At 41.5% G+C, this 21345-nt stretch overlaps 1 protein-coding gene across 1 annotated transcript in view; it reads left to right on the forward strand.

The window, feature by feature from the left end:
* The first annotated feature begins 375 nt into the window (after nt 1-375).
* Nucleotides 376-21345, forward strand: part of LOC127433119 (neuronal tyrosine-phosphorylated phosphoinositide-3-kinase adapter 1-like) — a 29992-nt gene continuing 9022 nt past the window's right edge. Inside the window, exons 1-4 of the mRNA XM_051684786.1 lie at nt 376-566; nt 14902-15299; nt 16250-17983; nt 18602-18829. Of these exons, the coding sequence (XP_051540746.1) occupies nt 376-566; nt 14902-15299; nt 16250-17983; nt 18602-18829 (2551 nt within the window). The remainder of the gene's footprint in view (nt 567-14901; nt 15300-16249; nt 17984-18601; nt 18830-21345) is intronic.

The following is a 21345-nucleotide window of genomic DNA, read 5'->3' on the forward strand; positions in this document are numbered from 1 at the left end:
AAATATAAAACCACTGGAGCTTAGGAGAATATTGAAAAAAGGTTTTGAAAACTTTGTTTAAACTAAAGCAGGGGATAGCATTTAGCATAGAACTAAATGGAGCTCCTGAGGACATTTTTAATGAAAGCATGTGCTTGTAATCCACTAATCACGATAACAAGGGTACATCAACAGCTATTTACCTTTCAGACAGTTCTTCTGGCATCCCTCCTCCAGCCCAACTTGGTTGGGATTTTAGGTTATCAGAAATATTGGAATTACTGTGCATCATATTGGATAACTAATAATCAACTGTATTTCTCTCTTTTTCAGGTAACTGGGACGGGGAAAACTTTAAAATCCCCCCCCCCCCGATCCTTACTGGTCCTCTATACCATGAGCTCTGGCTCCGCCCAGGATGTGGCGGTGGAGAATTTCCTGCGTGACATAGAGAGGCGGGGCCAGTGGCTGCACTGTGCTGTTATTGGCTGTGAGGAGGAAGAGGAGTATCCCCGTGGCGACATGAACCTGCTGTACCGCAAAAGTCGAGTGGACTGGAGACACAGAGACCAGGAGGGCAAGAAAAGGTAAGAGGGAAAGATGAGATGAGCTGATCAATAAACACTGATTTTTGGAGGAGGTCTATAGAGATGCTAAATAATAAAGGAAGGAGTGATAAAGAAAAAGAAAGAAAGAAAAAAGAAAGAAAGCACTGTAAGGAGATCGTAAGATTGAAGGGGTTACAGATGAAAGGTAAAAGAAAGAAGGGTTGGAAAGAAATTAGCAAAATTCTCACTTTATAGAGAAGGTAAGAAAAAGGTCAAATGGGAGGAGGGGAAGAAGAAAGACAATAGAATAAAAAAAATAGAGAAAGAGTGAGATGGAGGAATAATTCCTGATTAAATTAAGAACAGTCTTAACTAAACTGAAATGAACACTTTAGTCTTTCATATTTTATGCAAAGCATCCAAATCTTCCTTCCAACTCAATAGTGGAGAGTGCAGGATTGTAGCCTGAAGTATTCAGGGACAGTCTGCCCCTCTGGTGTCCCAGTAGATCAGCAGACCCTGGCATGAAAAGCAATCAAAAACAGCTGGAGGTTTTTAAAACAGACTTTTTGTTTGCAACTAAAATACTTACACTTTAAATACTTTTCAGTTCCATATTACAGCTTATGCATTTATTTTGGTATTTTCTTAAGTAAGGTTTAATTCTATCAATAAATCACTTAATGTTCCATTCATTAATATTCAATTAGTCTGCTGAATTTTAGGGATGCACCGATACCACTTTTTCTCTTCCGATCCGATTCCCATATCAGAAATCTCAGTATCGCCCAATACCGATCCGATACCAGTGTTGGTTTTATTTTGCATAATCAGTTTAGAATATCTTTACATTATTGTGTGGATCTAATTGGGTGTGCTCTTTAATATGTAAAGAAACACAAACCTCTAACTGCACATTATTTCAGTATAAATGTATTATTTATCAAGAAAAACTTTATTGTTAACTAGTATACTGGATAATGTAGCAGCAAAATTGACAGTAATTCCAGTATAAGTCATTTCAACTTGTATCTGGACTTTAAAGGATTCAGATGTCTTTTTTGTTCAATTTAGTTGTAAGATATCAGCTCAATTTTCATTCACACAGTTATTTTTTGGAACCCATTCAACTTAAATATTATTATAATTTGTAAACAAATGATAATAATAATAATATATTATAATAGTAATATATATTAAAATATCTCAATCCTGCACCTTTAACTTTTAAACCCTCACGCTTTTATTATGACATTCTGAACTCTCCAGGAAGTCCTGTAAGTGTGTCTGTTTGTAGGCAAGTTCACAGTAGTTTAATTTGCTTCTTATTCAATTTCTGGTAAAAAAAAAAAGCACCTCCAGTGCCATTCTAAATGCATATTATAAGTGAACCGAACTATTGAGCATCTACATCTGAGATGTTGTTCGTGAGTAGCGCTCAAATATTGTGCACCGTGTGAAGGCTAAAAATAGCCGCGAGTGTGTGTGTAAACAGAGCAGCGCCATTCACTGACGCGCTGAGCTGCGTGTGCATTTTATATATTTACTTATTAAACACAGCCTTTTGTGATTCACAGAGCTATTGCACATCTTCAAGTGGCTTTGAATAAAATGCACGAGTCATATGAACTACTTTAATTGTGTTTTTATGGTTCTTTTATGTCATATTTTGATCTTGACAGTAACGAACATGACTAACACACAGTATTGGATTTGGATCGGTCTCGTCGGACCGATAACTGATCCGTCTAAAAGCTTCAGTATGATCGGTGCATCCCTACTGAATTTTAATGCCATTATTAACTACACACATAAAAACATGTCTTCACACATCCTTTTTGGTTTATGTGTAACATGGCAAAAGTGTCTTGTTTTCTGTCCTCCATACACATCTATTCTTCTTTTTATCCACCTCTAATTCTTTTCTTCTGTTAAAACACTCTATGCATCCTTGACACTTCTATTGCTTTTATGTCCATCTCTTTTGCACTCACACCACATGGTCCTTATGTAAGTCCATATAATGCCTTAAAGGAATGTTCCAGGTTCAGAACCATTTAAGCTCAATCAAAGAATAGGAGCTGAGCAGAACCTTTTCTTTAACAAAAGGAATGCGGACTGGGCTCACGGGAATATGGGGTTGACCTTGTTAGGATCCATACAAATACCCTTGGACGAAATAATGAATCCCAGAAACAGAACCGACTGCGTGTGGAAAAACGCACTACATAGGTCCAACTTTGTAAAAATAGTCGCCCCCTGAGAGTTCGAAAGCTGAGGACATCAACGGCAAAGGATAGCGATTCTTTACCATGATGTCATTCAGCCTACGATAATCAGGGTCTGAGCAAACCATCTTTCTGCTCCACAAAGAAGAACCCCGCCCCCACCGGAGAAGTGGAATGACGGATGAGACCGGCTGCCAGAGACTCGTTGATATAACTTCATGGCCTCCCTCTCAGGAACCGAGAGGGTGATGAGGAGGCAGGGAACCGGCATGGGACTGACTAAACACCGCCCCCAGGTCATGATAGGCAATTGGCACCCCGGACAGATCAACCGATTCACCCTGTGACACAGAACAAGACTCGACGGGGGAACAACAGATGACAGACAATTAGATAAACAATAAGGATTCCAAGCCAAAACAGAATGGGATGACCAATCAATATGAGGATTGTGAATTACCACAATACAATGTTAGCATCCTAACATGACAGGAGGAAGATGAGTCAAGGAGGAGGAAGGTGATGAATTCAGTGTGGATTCCAGAGACGAGGGAGAGAGGCCCAGTGGCGTGGGTAACTACTGACAATGGAGTGCCACATAATGTGTGGGTGGTGATGGGCTCTTCCAGATGGACAGTGGGGACATGCCACTTGGGGGCGAGTTGGCGGTCCATGAAGTTGCCCTCGGCTCCGGAGTTGACCAGGGCAGAGATCTGGTGACTAACCGACCCCCACTGCTGCCTATCAGGAAGAAGTGTTCTTGATGCAGGGGATTTGTTTAAAGGTGTAACGCTTGCCAATATTCCCTCCACTACTGGCGAGCTGTACCTTTTAATGGACAGGATGCGGAAATGTGGCCGGGACATCCACAGTAAAGACACAAGCACTGGGAGAGGTGACACTGCTTCTTCTCAAGAGGTAGACAGATCCATGTGACCTGCATGGGCTCAATGTCTGATGAAGACTCCAGCAACCCGGCAGCTGACGGAGATGGGGAAGGACATGTCAACTCACCAGGCTTGGCAGTGCCCCTCCGGTGGCGTCAGAGGTGGAGCCATTTATTTACTTGTGTGGCCAAATCCACAAGGTTGTCAAAACGTGGGGGAAGGTCCATGGAGTAAATTTCATCCAGGATACTATCAGCAAGACCATGCAGGAACCAGTCCCACTGAGTCTGGTCTTTCCAGCCTCGAGAGTGTGGAACTCAATGGCAAAGTCCACGATAGACCGATCACCCTGAGTTTAACTGGAGAGGGCTCTCGCGACGTCTCTTCCCTGCGTGGAATGGTCGAATACCTTGCGGAACTCATCAGAGAAGGCTTGGAACGACACGCAGCAAGGATGGCGGTTATCCCACATGGTGGTACCCCACTCAGGAGCCCAATGACATAGGCAATCTTGGTAGTATCTGATGGGAAGGAGGAAGGTTGCAAAGAGAAAAACATGGTGCATTGTGACAAAAATGACCTACACGAGCCATCCTCACCTGAGTAGGGTGCTGGAGGGTGCAACCGAGGCTCGGTCTGTCCAGGCATAGGGGGTACTGCCAATGAATAAGTGGGAGGCTCAGTGTGCAGACCGGCATCAGAAGGGGAATGAAGCTGCTGGTGAACTGTCGTCAATTCTGCCAACTGTGAAGTGATCACTTCCAGGGCTTGTTTGGTGGAGGCGATATGCTCTTGTTGATGTCCCAGCAATGCACCCTGTTGTGTGAGGGCAGAACGGAAGTTGGCTTCCTCTGCTGGGTCCATTGGTGGCTAGATCGTAATGTCACAGTGGTACAAGGAAGGACCCAAGATGCAGAGGAACAGTTAATGCAGTTTAATGACTGTGATGAGGAGGAGGGTGTGGCCCGGCCGTGAATGAGCATGGCTGGCGCTGAATCATCTGATCAGCAGGAGAGTGAGATAAGGGGCAGCCGGAGACGCCGGTTTGGGAGAGAGAGATGCACGCGGCCACGCTGCACGTTTGTTTATGTTGGTTTTAAGTTTACCATTAAAATTTATGTTTACTGTTCAGCCGGTTCCCGCCTCCTCCTTGCCCATCCTTTACCTGTTACGGTGGTGCCAAAACCCGGGAAGGAGGAGGGATGCACTGCCGTGGAGTCCTCACCGCTTCCATCTGCCATGGGGAGCAGCTGTGGCCATCTGCCTGGGGATGGAGGGGTCGCTGCCGTCCACCAGGGGCCAGAGGACTCGCTGCCGTCCGCCGGGGGAGGAGCGAGCTGGCATCCGCCAGAGAGCGGCGGAGCGGTTGAGGACCAGGCACCAGCACATCCGGGAGCCGGCGAGCAAGTGCTTCTCTCTCTCTCTCCTCTCTCTCTATGTGTATTTCCACTTGCCCTTTCCCTCTCCCCACGTTTTCCCTTGTCTCTTCCCCCAGGTTCACAGTAGGCGGGTGGACCACTGGCTGACAGAACGGCTGGAAGAGCAGCGTTAGTCAGAATGGTGGTGCCCCAGCCTGAATCGGGCCGGGGAGGAGTGTGACGAGGAGGAGGGCATGGCCAGGCCGTGATGGGACATGGCTGGCGCTGAATCAGCTGATCAGCGGGAGAGTGAGATAAGGGGCAGCCGGAGATGCTGGTTTGGGAGAGAGAGATGCACACGGCCGCGCTGCACGTTTGTTTATGTTGGTTTTAAGTTTACCATTAAACTTTGTTTACTGTTCAGCTGGTTCCCACCTTCTCCTTGCCTGTCTGTTATGTGTTACATTGACAAACAGAGAGGCAGTTCAAATAACTGAAGAATATAAGTCCAAAAGGCTGCATTTAGGGTGGGGGATGAGGAAGCGGCTGAAGAGTGATCAGTGCGAGGAAGGGCTTCGATGGATCACCCCTGGGGGCGGGAACAGGCGAGTGGAGAGACTGGTGGTGGCACGGGCAATAGAGAAGTCCAATACAGGAAACTGTCAACTGACTAGAGCCAGACAAACACTGAGAGACATCACAGCTGGACCGAGGCTGGAGAGTAAGGTAAGTAGCACTCAACACAAACTATGATCTAGCAATGAATGAGACAAACACAGAGGTATAAGTAGGAAGAGGGAAATAGAGCACAGCTGCCACTAATAAACAAACGAGCAGCATGATCAGCATTGCCGTAGCAACTCTAATCACGAATGAGAAGCGGCAGCTGGGGAACATGAGGGAGAAGAAAAACAAACACACAGAACAAGCCTGATGAACCAGCCTGTACTGTGACAATGTGAACATGATTTTAGTGTGATAAAATCAAGGATTTACCTGCGTTACAGCATTTTGCCAGATTACAGGATTTACCAGTGTTACGTCACCATGACAAAAAACGTTAAAATATCAGTTATATCTACACAGTAAGATTAGTTAGCTATTTTATCACATTGAAATCATGTTAACATGTATAATGTTCACATCTTGTGTCTATAGTTTTGAATACGTGTGTATTTTAACGTTTATTGACTGGCTCCATTTACTTGGATTGTAAGTGTATTATTGTAATTGCAATCTTTGCTTTTTTTTAATTAACAAGGGACGATTCAAAATTACTTTTGTGGTAACCATCATTATGTCACAAATGTTCTCGATTGACCTTAACTTGTATTGAATCTGGAACATTCCTTTGTATCTACAGTTGTGCTCAAAGTTTGCATACCCTGGCAGAAATTGTGAAATTTTGGCATTGATTTTGAAATATGATTGACCATGCAAAAAAGTTTTTTATTTAAGGATAGTGATCATATGAAGCCATTTATTATCACATAGTTGTTTGGCTCCTTTTTAAATCATAATGATAACAGAAATCACCCAAATGGGCCTGATCAAAAGTTTACATACCCTTGAATGTTTGGCCTTGTTACAGACATAAAGGTGACACACACACAGGTTTACATGGCAATTAAAGGTTAATTTCCCACACCTGTGGCTTTTTAAATTGCAATTAGTGTCTGTGTATAAATAGTCAATGAGTTCGTTAGCTCTCACGTGGATGCACTGAGCAGGCTAGATACTGAGCCATGGGGAGCAGAAAAGAACTGTCAAAAGACCTGCATAACAAGGTAATGGAACTTTATAAAGATGGAAAAGGATATAAAAAGATATCTGAAGCCTTGAAAATGCCAGTCAGTACTGTTCAATCACTTACTAAGAAGTGGAAAATTTGGGGATCTCTTGATACCAAGTCAAGGTCAGGTAGACCAAGAAAGATTTCAGACACAACTGCCAGAAGAATTGTTTGGGATACAAAGAAAAACCCACAGGTAACCTCAGGAGAAATACAGGCTGCTCTGGAAAAAGACGGTGTGGTTGTTTCAAGGAGCACAATACGATGATACTTGAACAAAAAGGAGCTGCATGGTCGAGTTGCCTGAAAGAAGCCTTTACTGCGCCAATGCCACAAAAAAGCCTGGCTAAAATATGCCCGACAACACCTTGACACGCCTCACAGCTTCTGGCACACTGTAATTTGGAGTGACGAGACCAAAATAGAGCTTAATGGTCACAACCATAAGCGCTATGTTTGGAGAGGGGTCAACAAGGCCTATAGTGAAAATAATACCATCCCCACTGTGAAGCATGGTAGTGGCTCACTGATGTTTTGGGGGTGTGTGAGCTCTAAAGGTGCGGGGAATCTTGTGAAAATTGATGGCAAGATGAATGCAGCATGTTATCAGAAAATACTGGCAGACAATTTGCATTCTTCTGCACGAAAGCTGCGCATGGGACGCTCTTGGACTTTCCAGCATGACAGTGACCCTAAGCACAAGGCCAAGTTGACCCTCCAGTGGTTACAGCAGAAAAAGGTGAAGGTTCTGGAGTGGCCATCACAGTCTCCTGACCTTAATATCATCGAGCCACTCTGGGGAGATCTCAAACGTGCGGTTCATGCAAGACGACCAAAGACTTTGCATGACCTGGAGGCATTTTGCCAAGATGAATGGGCAGCTATACTACCTGCAAGAATTTGGGGCCTCATAGACAACTATTACAAAAGACTGCATGCTGTCATTGATGCTAAAGGGGGCAATACACAGTATTAAGAACTAAGGGTATGCAGACTTTTGAACAGGGGTCATTTCAATTTTTTCTTTGTTGCCATGTTTTGTTTTATGTTTGTGCTATTCTGTTATAACCTACAGTTGAAAATGAATCCCATAAGAAATAAAAGAAATGTGTTTTGCCTGCTCACTCATGTTTTCTTTAAAAATGGTACATATATTACCAATTCTCCAAGGGTATGCAAACTTTTGAGCACAACTGTATGTTTCGTTTACATCTTAAATCTTGTTCTTTGTTGAGTGCCGTTTGCGTTCTGTTATTCCTCTCAGCTGGGCAGGTTTGGATCACAACTTTTACTTTCCTCTCTCTCTCTACATCTCTGTGTTTCTGGATGAAGAGGAGAATGTATTTAGATTATTGTCTGTGACACCTGTGCAAATGGACATCAAAGCGCTTTTCATCCGTGCCGTGTTCTACATTCATGACACACGCAGAACCCCCAACACATCCTGACCTCAAAAAACATGCTTGCTTTTAGCTACCTTTGCATAAATTGCTCACAAATTAACACATATAGTGTACATACAGATGTAATGTCACATCACACATGTACACTCATGTGGACTTTTATGTGTGCTTTATGCAGTTGAATGCATGCAGTTATCTTGACTCCCTCCACTCTTTACAAACGTAAAAAGATACACAAGAGGTCACCTACGCATGCTCTTTCTCTGTCTGGAGGATCCATCCATTTCCTCTCTCATCCTCCCACTCCTTTATTCAATCCCTCCATCCTCCTCCTCTCTGCTGCTGAATGCAGATGATTCTCATTCAGTGATACATCTATCCTTGTACACCTTTTCCCTTCTTTCTTTACACATCCCTCTCAGTCTTTATATTTGAGTAGAACAAATAAATGAATCAGTCAAGTTAGCTAATCAAGTTAGGAACAGATACAGTAGTTCTGATTGGATGAGCCACATTCAAAGCACACCATACATTCATATAAATGCACACCTGTGACTGCACATTTCATATTAATGCGCCAAGTGGCTACATTGCTTAACAACTGCAAACTTCTCCTTATAATATGCTAGTACATTTATACCATTTATACAATTATATTACTTACTATATTTTTTATATATATTACTGTATAACTATAAATTATATTACTAATAATAATGTAAGTATTAATTAAATTGTTTAACCTGGTTTTTATTAAAGGAATAGTTCTTCAAAAAAATAATAACAATCATGTTGTTCAAAACATGTTTTACTTTCTTATGTGGAAAACAAAAGTAATCATTTTAATTAATTGGTCCAGAACACAACCTGATTTGGTGAGAAACAACCTGACATTTCAGTGATTTTCAGTGATTTTATATTACACTAGTACATTTATACCATTTACACAATTATATTACTTACTATATTTTTTTATATACTGTATTACTGTATTACTATGAATTACATTACTAATAATAATGTAAGTATTAATTAAATTGTTTAATCTGGTTTTTATTAAAGGAATGGTTAAAAATGAAAATTTTGTCATAATTTACCCTCATATCGTTCAAAACTTGTGTTACTTTCTTATGCGGAAAAACAAAAGGAATCATTTTAATTAATAAGTCTGTCTTTTTAATACAATGGCAGTGGATATTACCTCACTTTTAAGCTTAAAATAGGAAAAGTATCATAAAAGTAGTTAATGTAGCTTGTGCGTTATATTCCAAGTCTTCTGAAGGCATACCTAAAGAAATAACATGACATTTTAGTGATTTTCAGTCAGATTATTGATGTCCATGAGCCTTATGAGAGAAACTCGTTCACAGTGGCATTCACGAGAGAACCTGAGTTGATTTTGCGCTTAACATTGTAAGTTCTCTTGTGAATGTTTGAGACACTGTGAAAGTAAATATTTATTGAACATTGGTGTATATGTATATCACATTGCTGTTGCTGCCATTTTATAAATGTCCAATTAAGTTCAATTAGGAAACTCTGCATGGCACAGGCTGATAGGTTCAGTTTCTGACACACCTCTACGTAAACCAGTCAGGCAATTACAACCTTCTGTGAAAACATATAAAACTGGTTCTCACCACAATAGCTTTGATTCAAGTCCAGCAGCACAGACTTTGCAAAGCATTTACCCTCCTCCTCCCCAGCTTCACAGGTCTAGATCTGCTTTACATAAGGGGAGTTAAGTGATTTTGTTCAGCAGCATGTCTCTCTTGTCTCAGTTGCAGCACATTTCCAACAGCAGCAGCATATTGACTAATGTCAAGCAGTAGCATCAGCAGTAGCAGCGTACTTAAAGCAGATCTAGTCCAGATGTAATTTAGACCAAACCTATTCCAATGTCATTTACATTAATAAAATATTTAGAAAACTACTCAGAATGTTGTCCTAACTGAATAGCAGTAATCTACTTTTGCCTGTGGGCCCCATTTTAAGAGCGCTAAGTGAACTGAGTTTGGACTTTGCGCCAAGATTAGACATAAACGTCTTAGCGCAATGACCAAATTGTGCTTTGCATCACTTCATTAACATATAATACACCCACAGTTTGTGTGCATACACCCACAGAGAGCACAAACTCTCCCACCCACGCCCACTTGCACTTCACGTTGGCACGAAAATTGCACTTAGAATTAGCACTCTCACGAAAATTTGATTAAAATTTGTGCAAGGCTGGTACGCATTGCACTGCGCCTAGCACAGTCATGAAAATAAAGCCCTATGTGTTACATAGAAATTTAACAACACTTATGAGGTGTTCTTTGGCAGCAATTGAAACAAAGTCTCTAAGAACACCCCTTAACTATGATAAAAATACTGTAATGCATGGTCCCTCGTGATTGCTTTATTAAATTTCAGACTCCGAGAAAGCCATATAAGAGCCATGTTGTGCAGCCTTAAGCAAAACAGCATAAATATTCCTCCCCCTGCTTATCAGAGCAAACATGAATCGCTTCAGTTCCCTGTACCAATGAGCTTTTATTCTACCATGTGAAGTATCGTGTCAGATGAAAGTGAACAACCTATCTCGTGAACTGAGTGAAGAGGAGATAAAGAGAAAACAGAACATGTGCAGCTTACATAGAGCATACCTCATGTGACTCAGTCTGTTCCCTCTTACATACAGCTCTTCATCAGATCAGAAGATGCACTGACCTTGCTGTATGTAGTTAAACACTGATCTGGTGTGGAATTAGAGATTTATGAGAACTGGGAATGTCTTCAAATAAACATAAAATCATAACTTTGGGGGGGGGGGGGTGCCTTCTAAATGTTTTAGTATGAAGTGTGTGCAGCTGAAACCATGTGTCCTTCATGGATGTAATGATGGGATTATTAAAAGGGATAGTTCAACCAAAAATGAAAAATATGTCATCATTTGCTTCAGCATCATGTTGTTCCAAACCTGTATGACATTCTCTCTTTTATGGAACATAAACCTAAAAAGAGATATAAACTTAATATCCAAACTGCTCTTTTCCATACAATGAAAGTGTTTTATTGTATGGAAAAGAGCAGCTTGGACATTCTACGTTACATCTCCTTTTTCTTTTTTCTTTTTTCCTCCATACTAATAGAAAGTTTGGAACGACTTGAGAGTGAGTAAATGATGACAGAACTCATAAACCCAAACTTTTCTCTCCAATTTCTGACCAGGAAGATGGCTGTACTGTAAAGCCTTCATGGCAAGCTCATATGCTATGTATCCTTTGCATCATATCCTGGTGCTATTTTTTTGTGTTAGCATGTGTCACACTCTACTAGCTCAGCATCTTCTCTGCCCTCTGCCTGACAACACACACATGAACACTTAAACATACACACACACACACACACACACTGCAGAACAGTATATTGGTAAGTTGCTTCCATCTGGGCCTTTTGTTTGCCAACCTTCATAAAGGTCAGAGGGAGAAAGAGAGGGAGTATACGGTTGTCTCTAGACAATGTTTACACATCTTATAATTTGACAGGAGAAAAATTATGAAATTTTAATATGACAGTTATGCCCGTAGGAAAGAAAAATCACAAAGTAGATCTTTTTAAAATCTCTATTGTTTCTCCTAGACAGCAGTGAGATTAAATGGAGAGCAAATAGAATATTTTTCTTAAGTTTCCTGCTTCTCAGATACTGAGCAAAGACCCCAATAATATCACATATAGAGAATAGTCTCCTCAAGAGTGTAACACACTGTGCTTAGATTTGCCAAGACACCAAAATATGCAATCAAAAGTCAGACATTTCAAAATGATCTCAATCATTTATCATTAAATACTTCCAAGACCTATCTTGAAGTAAGCTTATACATGCTTGAAACAAGAAAAAAATGTTTGCCATTGGGGTAAGAAAAATAATCTTAATTCAAGATTGATTAATTTCTTTCTTACCCCATTGGCAAAAAGTTATTCTCGGAAAAAAAGTCTTAATACCTCCGCAGTTTTGCTTCTCAAGTTAATTCATCTATTTTTAAGGATGTTTAGATATTTTTATTGGAAAACAAGACAATAATACTTGTCTTGAAAATAAATTTTTGCAGTGTGTCTCATTTGTGTTTTTTATTTTTCCAAGTAAATTTTAAGAGAAACATCTGAGCAAGGTTCTCGTGGTCATGGAAACTGAAAATATTAGGGAATTTTAAAATTGTGATTTCTAGAACTGGCAAAGTCATAGATAATAAAATCTGAAAAATCATGGAAAAGTCAGGGAAATTTCTGTAATGAAAATAACATATTATAGTTATGCTTTTTTCTTAAATATTTCATCAGCTAAGCATTACTCTTTGTGATACTAGTGATTGTGAATAGTAAAATTTGGCCTCGTCCATTCATCCATTGAGCTACATTATTTTATTTGTTATATTTTATTAGAGACATTTGCAATGCATACTAAGTATGTAAATCTATTAATTAAAAGTATGTAAACATTCAAATCTGTTAATTGGAAATTTAATGGAATGTAACATGTAAATATGCCACATTAACCTCAGTAAAAAAGATTTTTAAAACCTTATCTAGTTACCACAAATGACTGGACAGGTCATGCAAAAGTCGTGGAAATTCATTTGTCAAATGGAATTGGAACACTGTCTGAGACAAAGTGAATACTTCACTAAAACATAACTACTTAAAAGCCTTTTGAGCTATAAAAAGAGCAATATCTGACCAACATAATTTTTCTCAGAGTGATTCTGTTAAATGGAAATAAATTCATCTAATTCACCCTTATTATATCCCAGAAAACTTCATCAGTAAATGTCTTCAGTTAGTGTGTGAGTTTCCACTGATAGCAACCCACTACTTTCCACCCACAATATGCTGTCTTGCCACACCAGCCTGTGTGTGTGTGCATGACCCGCCCCCTCGTCATTGTCGCCACGCCTCTTAAGGCCGTCCTTCAGCCATGCTCACAGTGGGAGTGGGCTGTAGAGAGGAGAGGTGCAACTTAATGAGCCTCGTTTGGGCAGCAGATGATGAGGCACACCTGATGTCAGTGGAGCCTCCTCGCTGCTGCTATTAAAATGCAGAGCATGTCTCTCCTCTGGAAACTGGCTTCTGTCTCCTTGTGTGCACACACTGGCATCCTAGCAGGTCCAGGAGCAGAGCGGGGAGGGTACCGGCCGAAATTGATGCACCGCCAGACCTGCTCCCCGTACCCCTAGCGCGAGTTAAAGCTGTCGCCGGGGTTGACAGCACGCATTGCAGCCGACAGGCATGGATGCAATGCCCTTCCCCTCACACACCACAGCCTCAGGGAAGACAAGCTGCCAGAGAAGTTGCGTCCCCTCGCGTCCCTGAAGGAGGAGAGCATGTGTGGCCATCGGACCTTGCCTCCATCCTGGACCATCCTATGGACACTACCACTGCCATTCACCATGAGGGCACCAGATCCCCCTTTATTTTGGACACTTACCCCTTGGACACTTTTTCCCCCCTTTTTAGACATTTTTATGTTTATTATTAATTCCAATATATGCCCCTCCGAGGCCTGACGCTACACCAACTTTGCCTGTCTATTGCTCACCCCGCCACTGTGTGTGTGTGTGTGTGTGTGTGTGTGTGTATACGTGTGTGCATATGCCAGTGTGTGTGTTCTCAGTTGTGTGTTTAGAGAAGAAAAAAAAATCAGCAAACAATAAACAAATGACAGGCTAGTTGCCATGGAAACAGAGGGAGTGCATGCTTGCAGATACAGGAGAATGAGAAAAGATGCAGAGATAGACACGGCCTGTGGAAAAGGTCTTTATTTGTTTATTTGAGAAAGAGAGAAAGGAAGAGAGTGAAAGATCAGCTGATTAAACAGTTTGGGAATATGTAATAACTGAGAGAGATTAGTAAAGGGTTAAATATTAAAGGGTTAGTTCACCTAGTAATGAAAATTATGTCACTGTTTACTCACTTTCATGTTGTTCCAAACACATATGATTTTCTTTTTGCCGTGAAACACAAAAGGAGATGTTATGCAGAATATTAGCCTTTGTCATAAAAAACAATACAAGATGCAGTTAAAGTAGCTGAGGTCATGTCTAAAATTAATGTAATAGATTTAATGTAATTAAATTAGCCTTTTTAGGTGAACTATCCCTTTCAGGATGTGGGAATGATATGAAACATGGGAGAGTTGAAAATTGAGAATTTGAGAAAGAAAAAATGAAAAGAATAAGAAAGTGGGACTGAGGATAAGAGAGGAGAAGAGAAGGATGGGAGGGTGATGGAGGAGGAGGCTGTTGTGTTTCTCGCAGGCTGGCATGAACCACTTCCTCTCTCATCATTCATCCTGACCGTGTGTGTGTTTTGTGTGTAGGCATTGGTCTGTGTAACTGTGGTAGTGTGTGTGGTGGTTGGGGGTATGTTTTAACTCAGAAAATGAGCAGAGGAGAGTGTAAAACAGGGGCTGTAGAGACAAAAATGAAATTGTCTGTGAGCTATTAATAGACCCTTTTAGTAGGAACTCAGAAAATGAGGAGAGAGAGAGAGTCAGAGAGAGAGAAAAGAATAAAAGGTGGGATGCCTACAGCACAATGAGAAACAAAGGTATTCTAATCTCATAAAGCTCTCCACAGAGAAATAATTCCCTTTTACCTCAATTTCTGATTCCATCTCTCATCCCCAGACCTCAATTTCTTGTCCTCTCTCTGTATTCCCTTAGCTCCAGTTATAAAGATGCCTCCTCTGCGACTGTTGGGAAGGTTCGTGATCTGGCGTCATTCCGCCGTCATTTCCGAATGGGATTTATGACGATGCCGGCATCTCAGGATTTGTCGCCCCACTCTTGTGCGGCCGCCATGGCCCCACGCTCCCAGTCCTGCCACGCTGTGGGCACCGGTGAGGGAGAGGAACTGGAAAATGGTTATTATCCAAACTCGGACTCCCAAAACCAATCAAATCCATCCCGCTGCCCCCCAGCCAAGCCTAAACGCCACCCCAATACTCGTCTCAGCTCCACACCTCAGCTGGAGCATCCTGCCCGTGGGGTCCATGGACCACCTGACACTCCGCCACCTCCACCTCCTAATCACCCACCCAAACACACAGAGAAGCGCAATGGTAAGTGAGGGTGACTGAGGCATATAGAGTTCCAGTTTCATTATCAAAATCAATTGTACATTCATGTTAAAATTTGTATTCATAAAGGAATAGTTTTGTCATTATTTACTTACTTTCATTTTGTTCCTAACCTGTACTTTGTAATCCATTCAAACACAACTTACTTTCTTTGATGGAACACAAAAAGAGATTTACTCAGTCACCATTCACTTTCAATATATAGAAAAAATATGCAATGAAAGTGAATAGTGACTGAGGCTGTCATTCTGCCTATCATCTCTTTTTGTGTTCCGCATAAAGGCTAATTCATATTTACTGGGAGAACAGGCTTCTTTTAGCTTTTGTTCTGATATGGTGTTTGGTTGGTGACATTTTCCCTGACATCCCTGAAATTCTTGACCAGGAAAACTTGGTTTGTCAAAGAGCATTGATGATTGGTGGTTTGGACATGACATTCTTTATTTATTTGCCACAACAAACTAATTTTAAATTGAACAACATGAAGGTTAGCACATGATGACAGGATTTCCCTTTAAGAATTGACAGAAATAACAATCCGACTGGTTATGTCGGTGCATAGATGAGTGAAACTGGATATTCAATTAGAAAAAAAAAGTTACATACCAGAATACAGCCAAATTGCTGGAGGGGAGGAGTTAAAAAGTAAGAGTGCTTGATCATGCCAGCCAAAAAAGAAAGCTGTTTCAAAGGTACAAAGACAAACTTTTTTTATTTAGAGTAACGTGCACCCATGAATTATGCACAATATGAACAGGAAGGTGCATTAAAAAAGTAAATAATGTCATGTTTGATTTCTTGTTAACTTGAAACATGAATGATAAAATATGTGAATCACAAAGCCGTACACACATGACCTATGATGTATTTATTTGACCTATTTTTCATCTTTTTGTTTTCTTCTGCTTTTCTTTGATTGTCCACTTGAATAGCAATGAAGAAGTCAGATTCAGGTGAAATGTCAGGACGGAAAGTTCCTCCATTGAAACCAAAACGGAGTCCAAGTACACAGCTCTCCTTTGACCCCCCGCCTGCTCGAGTCCCACCCCCAACCACGCCTCTTAACTTCCAGAGCTCTGAACCCTCTCCACGGGGTGAGGGGGGAGACGATGAACCTGTTTACATTGAGATGGTGGGCCAGGTGTTCACCCGAGAGACTCACTGTGCTCCCACTCCTCTCCCCCTCACACCATCTGCCACCACGCCTGACTCAGACTCAGACCAGGGAGAGGCCATCTATGAAGAGATGAAGTATCCACTACCAGATGAAGCAGCTCGAGATGCCCACCGCCACTTGCCACTCAAACAAGAGCGTATCAAGTCCTCTAAATCTTACCACTCCTCTATCATTTCATCTGCCTCTTCCTCCACCTCCTCCTCTCTCCCGCGCCCCTCATCCTCTTCTCCGGCCTGCTCCTCCTCCAAGCCTAAAGTGACTGTCTCCACCTCTCATTCCTCTCCTCTTCCATCATCCTGTTCTTCTGCATCCTCCACTCCCATACCTCAACCCCTCTCCTCCTCACCTCACCCTCCCCGTGCCCCCACACCCTTCCTGTTGCCAGGAGCAAAGCCTGAACATGAGTCCAGCTCTAGTAAGATTCCAGCACCCTTTCCTAACTTGCTTCAGCACAAGCCCCCTCTTCTGGCATTTCCTCAGCCAGCTGCTGCCTCCAGTGGAGTGGGGGCTCAGCACAAGTCCAGCTCGGCCAAGATCAGCGTGCAATCAGCCTCCAGCCTGCCAGTGTCAACCAGCACCTCCTCCGGCACTAGCTCCACCAGTACTTCCAAAGAGTCCTCTGGAATCGAGAAGGAAAAGGAGAAGGAGAGGAGGGATGGACAGCTGGGACCGGCACCGGGACTCAGAGCCCGGAGTCATTCCACTCCTCTTCCTCCATCGTCGAAATCCTCCTCTCCATATTCCCACCACCATCATCATCATCACTCACACCACCGGCCTTCCCACTATCATCATTACCGCAAGCCTGAAAAAGAGGCCTCGTTGACAGGCAAAGGGTCAGGGCAAGCTCAGTCCTCCACCCAGATTCAAACACAGTCTAAGGAGGGCAAGTCAGTCAGCTTCCTGCTCAAGTCCGAGAAACCTGAGCGAGACAGGGAGAGGGAAAGAGACAGAGAGCGGGACAGAGAGAGGGATCGTGATCGAGAGAGAGACCTGAGCACGCCATTGTCCAACCACTCGGATACCCCATCCTCAAACACATATACACACACTTCTCAAACCGGTACTAGCACCACGCCGACCTCGAGTCTACCACAATCATCAACAGCAGCCACAGCACCTTCCTCCTCCTCTTCTTCCTCCACCCAACGTCCCCCGTCTCGTTCTCATATGCACCGTTCACACACACCCCACTTGTCTCATGGCCTTCCTGCTTACAAACCTCCCTCCGCCGACAGTCCCCTGCTCTGGACCTACCCTTCTGTCGGTTTCCGCCGCCCACCTGCCTACGACAGCCTGCGTGGGGGCTCGCAATTGCCATCCTTGCACACAGATCCAGCAAAAACTGGATCTGCAACCCTGGCATTGCAGGCCAAGGCCGGGTTCATTCCTTGGGAGAGTGCAGCTGGAATGGGGCTCACCGATGAACAGGCTTACTGGCCCATGCACAGAAAATTATCATTCAGTCATGGGAGCCGAGACACAGAGAGTGAGTGATGGGGGAGAGAGGGTGAAATTAGAATGAATGATGATGGAAGAAAGATTTCATAGAGGGGGTTATTGGGTATGAAAGATGGTAACTTTAGCACAATACATGTTTGGAAAGTTTGCCTTTAGCTTTGTGTTTAGTAAAATTATTTGCAAATTATATACAATGGCTCCAAGTTGTAACTGGACACTTTTAAATACTTTTTAAAGTCTTCATGATATTGTATTAGATAAAAATATGAAATCAAGTTGCATAAGCAAGCAAATAATGCTAGACCTTATAACTCTCAGAACTAAATTCACTTGTTTTTTTAACCTCTAAAAATGACTTCGACACCAGCTTTTAATCACTAAAATGGCTTTGACTCCAGTTTTAAACCAGTAACCACTGTTTTAGTTCATCGCATTAACTATAGTATGGACAAGTTCCACTACGTTTGAAAACCAGAAAGTGTCCAATTACATTTTCTTATTATTTATCCTTTGAAACCTAACACATTTCTTTTTTATTGTAAAAAGTATGTATGTGCTGTTTCATTAAAATACAGTTTTTGAATACATATTAGAATACATTTTGTTTTATTGAATGTTTAATTGTGTATTCACTAATGCTGTGTAGAGGAAGATGGAAGCGTGTGGAACGGCAGCTCAGAAGCTCCTATAAGGAGAGAAAGGGATGACATAGGAGCAGCCATGCGGGGTGGAGGACACTCCGGGATCCCTGTGCGGGCAACAGGGAGACACAGTGAAAGTTTGGCAGGGGCGGACGGACCCCCAGGGCTGAGAGGACTGATACGAGCAGGACTGCCCTCACCCTGCCAAACCTTCCCAGCATGCCGCAACGGAGGTGAGATCCAATTGAAATGACACAAGGGCAAGTCTTTATCTCGGCAGTTAATCAAGATCAAGGTTGTTAAGGTCAAAGATACATTTGAATATTTGTAGACTTGCTGCTGTGATCATGTTTGCAGTGATTTGTTTGGAAAGCAAATAAAAATAAAAATCCTGTAGTCTACAGCAGGGATCCTCAAAGTCTGGCCCATGGGTCATATCGGCCCCCCATTGGCCTGTCCACCAAAATTAAAACTGTTAGAATTTATTTGAGAATTCAGTTGCCACTTCCATCTTGCACTGCAACAAAACTAGTACACTCTCATTATAATGAATTGAAGCTGTCAACACTGAAAGCAAGCATTTTTATTATAATGCATGGTAGACATTGTCATTGATTATGATGGGAGTGTTCTAGTTTTGCGTTGCTCACTTGCAGAGGAGTAAAACTTATATTACATATTTTACATAACTTACATTGAATTACATATATTAGAACTTAATTCACATGTGCTTGGTTGATTAATCCATTTAAATCGCAAAAGCTGTTGCAATGTTTTGAAAAACCCACAGTCAACCTCAGGAGAAATACAGGCTGCTCTGGAAAAAGAGGGTGTGGTTGTTTCAAGGAGCACAATACTTGTTGACCTCTCTCCAAACATAGCGCTTATGGTTGTGACCATAAAGCTCTATTTTGGTCTCGTCACTCCAAATTACAGTGTGCCAGAAGCTGTGAGGTGTGTCAAGGTGTTGTCGGGCATATTGTAACCGGGCATTTTTGTGGCATTGGCTTCTTTCTGGTAACTCGACCATGCAGCTCATTTTTGTTCAAGTATCGTCGTATTGTGCTCATTGAAACAACCACACTGTCTTTTTCCAGAGCAGCCTGTATTTCTCCTGAGGTTACCTGTGGGTTTTTCTTTGTATCCCGGACAATTCTTCTGGCAGTTGTGGCTGAAATCTTTCTTGGTCTACCTGACCTTGGCTTGGTATCAAGAGATCCCCGAATTTTCCACTTCTTAATAAGTGATTGAACAGTACTGACTGGCATTTTCAAGGCTTTGGATATCTTTTTATATCCTTTTCCATCTTTATAAAGTTCCATTACCTTGTTACGCAGATCTTTTGACAGTTCTATTCTGCTCCCCATGGCTCAGTATCTAGCCTGCTCAGTGCATCCACGTGAGAGCTAACAAACTCATTGACTATTTATACACAGACACTAACTGCAATTTAAAAAGCCACAGGTGTGGGAAATTAAACTTTAATTGCCATTTAAACTTGTGTGTGTTACCTTGTGTGTCTGTAACAAAGCCAAACATTCAAGGGTATGTAAACTTTTGATCAGGGCCATTTGGGGGATTTCTGTTACCATTATGATTTAAAAAGGAGCCAAACAACTATGTGATGATAAATGGCTTCATATGATCACTATCCTTAAATAAAAGACAGTTTTTTTGCATGATCAGTCATATTTTCAAAATCAATGCCAAAATTTCACAATTTCTGCCAGGGTATGCACTGGTTTTGAGCACAACTGTATATATATATATACTGAACAAAAATATAAACGCAACATGCAACAATTTCAAAGATTTTACTGAGTTATAGTTCATTTAGGGAAATCAGTCAATTGAAATAAATTAATTAGGCCCTAATCTAATCAATGCGTATGGAAAATTTCTGGGATCTTTTATTTCAGCTCATGAAACATGGGACCAACACTTTACATGTTGCGTTTATATTTTTGTTCAGTGTGTATATATATATAGATATATATAGATATACAAAATGGACAGATAAATTTGCCTTCATTTTACCATTTCATTGTTATCCTAAGCCACTGAATCAATTACTATGAGAGAGCACCACCCATAACTTTACATTCAATGTAAATTTGTGTTCATGAATATGAGGTATAAGATATATTTGCATCTAAAATAAACATTATTTATAAGTAAAATAAAAATAAAAAAGTATTGTTACCCATTAACAGGTCATTTTAATAATTGGACCCTGCTCACCAAGCATTTCCTAAATGTGGTCCCCAAGCTAATTTGAGTATCCCTGGTCTACAGTGTCATTGAAAACAGCAGGTAATATTGAAAAACACACTCTGAGCTTACTGAAAAAAACCATGAAGGAAAAGTCAGACTTACCCAGACATTTACTGTATTATCCACAATATTGTAGTTTGCTGGCTAGCTAGTGTCCTGTCTGTCACAGCCATAGACCTCATGAATCTCTGAATATTAAACAAATAATAATTGTACCACATGATAAATTCAGGGGTGAATGCTCTAAACAGTTTTTTTGTGCACAATATTTCAGCACCCACCCTTTGTCAAAGTCCAACTTAACCAGACTGATTCATGTTCCTGAATCCTACATGGCAGTGATAGAGCAATGCTTTAAAAGTCCTATTAAAGTATGTCAGAACATGGTAGTCTGCTGCATTCTCTGCAACCTAGCACTTACAACTGGCTTGCAAATTGTGATCAGCAAATGTTTTGCAGATTTACCTGATTTGCA

This window comes from Myxocyprinus asiaticus, chromosome 4 (genome assembly GCF_019703515.2).
Source record: "Myxocyprinus asiaticus isolate MX2 ecotype Aquarium Trade chromosome 4, UBuf_Myxa_2, whole genome shotgun sequence".
In the NCBI taxonomy this organism is placed as follows: Eukaryota; Metazoa; Chordata; class Actinopteri; order Cypriniformes; family Catostomidae; genus Myxocyprinus; species Myxocyprinus asiaticus.